At 46.6% G+C, this 2,157-nt stretch overlaps 1 protein-coding gene across 1 annotated transcript; it reads left to right on the top strand.

Moving 5' to 3' along the window:
- Positions 1–1,317: 1,317 nt before the first annotated feature.
- Positions 1,318–2,142, top strand: BBBOND_0003630 (hypothetical protein, conserved; the record flags this gene model as incomplete). Its single annotated transcript, XM_012915197.1, has 1 exon — positions 1,318–2,142. The coding sequence occupies one exon, from the start codon at positions 1,318–1,320 to the stop codon at positions 2,140–2,142; it is 825 nt and encodes a 274-aa protein (XP_012770651.1).
- Between the last annotated feature and the right edge of the window lie 15 nt (positions 2,143–2,157).

Here is a 2,157-nt window from a genome sequence, read left to right as displayed (position 1 = left end):
GCAAATCTCACTGCTAGCGATGCAACGTTGATTAAGCTGGAATGTGCGTGAAAACCGCTTCATCAATAATGCGTTGTTGCTAGTCGAGCGCGGTACGCGCATGTGACGGTATACACATGGTAGCGATTATGTAGCCAAAGAGACAAGAGACGCCGCGATTGGCGTCAGATGAGCTAGTAACCAAACACAAGGCAACGTCAGTTGCCCGTGTGACTGAAATAAGACGAATGGACGAAATGGGAATACACAAATCAGCGTCGCAACGCTGAGTAACAATATCACGAGCAGATTCACGTGATAGAATGTTAACACGTAAAAATAGCGATAAGCAATTAGACTAGCGCACAATTTAACGCGGTGGCACATGTGATAATTAACAGTGTACTTCTGGTCACGAAGCAGCTGCGATAAGCTGCCGTGATAAACAAGCAGACTAGCAGCGAGTTAAGCACGTCGTAGAGCGGAAGGCGTAAGCCGGGGGAATGGGAAAGTAGAGAGGGAGGGTATCAGTCAGCTATCAATTCAGCCGTTTACTTAGCTATTTGCTTATCTTCTTGGTTACCTCTTTGGGTACCTTCTTGGTCACCACGTTACTCAGCCGCTTGTTCACGGCTTCGTTGCTCCTCTCACCCTTATCGGTGATCACATATTCGTAGGCATTACTGCCGCTCTCGTAGCTCATCTAGCGAACACTTTCGTTGCTCTTCACTGCTCCTGATGAAGGAACGGGCGCCTTCAGGAACGGTTGGGAAGGGCCGGGAACTGGGCGAATGGTTGTAGCTCCGATTTGGAGGCAACCCAGCTTTTGAGGCTGGGTGAGAGTTGAGTGTTTGAGTAAAGAGTGCGTATGAATTTGATTTGAATAGAAATTAGCAGCGTAGTCATATGTAACGTAGGTGCGCATCGTCACTTATTCGAACGCTTTACCCCATCCCCGTGGGAGACCGGCCGGCGCATGGTGATGCGATATGGAATCCTCAGTGCGATGTCGTTGTTGACTGGAAGGCTGGGCAAGAGCCGTGAGCGGGAGCGAATGGCGCCGGAAGGGAGAGCGAAGGCCGAGATTCCGCTGAGGTAGGTGGTCGAGGTAGCGATATAAACGGTTTTCCTTGTTAGGTGAGCGAGGAAGGCTGCGAAATTGGTGAGTTTTTGCGTGATTCCATAACGTAGTGTGACTGTGAGCGAGATTCCATCGAGATTCCATGTGCATGAGTTTGAGTTGAGTTATGTAATGTAGCTGTGGCATGCGTGTTGAGTGCGGGTGGTCGTGATTAGTTTGAAACGTGAGTGAAAGTGCGAGGTAAGTGAGCCTTGAAAATGAGGCATACACCTAAGAAATTAACGGACTGTCCGGAAAACCTCCGGGAGTCCATCGACTGGTTGATCCAGGTTAGGTATGGGAATGGTGATGGTGGTGATGGTCTTGACCAGTTGTCTCAAGCTTTGAAAAAGTTGATTGAGGAGGCTATTGAGAAGGCTGAAAAGTCCCTTAATGCCGAAAAATCTAAACTTGAATGCCCTGTTAAGTATAGGGGAAATGAGTCCACTTGCCAGGCTATGGATAGGCAAATTAAGGATGTTGAAGAGAGGCTTAAAAAACTTGAAGGCTCCGAAGATCGTGATAAGGGGCAAAAAACAGCGTCTCTAAATGCTACGAAATCCCAGCTTGAACATTATAAAAATTCCTGTAATGCAAACCACACTAAATATCCTGAGAATCCTGCCTTGAAGGACATTGACTCCAAGTTGTCTCAGGTTAAAAATCTTAAAAAGAGTCTTGAAGGATTGACTGAAAATGATAATTGTGAAAAGCTTTTAACAAATCTTTGTGACGGCCTCGAAACATTCCTCGGCTTCAACTCTGAGTCAAAAGGCTACGATGGCACTGGCATTGTGTACTCGGACCTGGACAGGCTGTGTGACGGGGTGATGGGATTTTTGTATTATTTGCTTAAGGATGTCAGCGAGAAACAGCCTTACAGTGTGGGCAAAACAATGCTAAAAGATTTTGTTGAGACCGAATTAAAGCCTAAATTATCCACCGGGCGTAAGGGTTTTGAGGTCATTGAGCAGGTGGCGGGGAAGGTGCGGGAGTATAATGAGAGAGTTAAGCAAAGTAACGATGATATGAAAACCATATAGACAATCTTAATCGTA

Source organism: Babesia bigemina, scaffold Bbigscaff_71073, assembly GCF_000981445.1.
Source record: "Babesia bigemina genome assembly Bbig001, scaffold Bbigscaff_71073".
Taxonomy (NCBI): Eukaryota; Apicomplexa; class Aconoidasida; order Piroplasmida; family Babesiidae; genus Babesia; species Babesia bigemina.
This window is presented reverse-complemented; position numbering and strand designations above follow the sequence as displayed.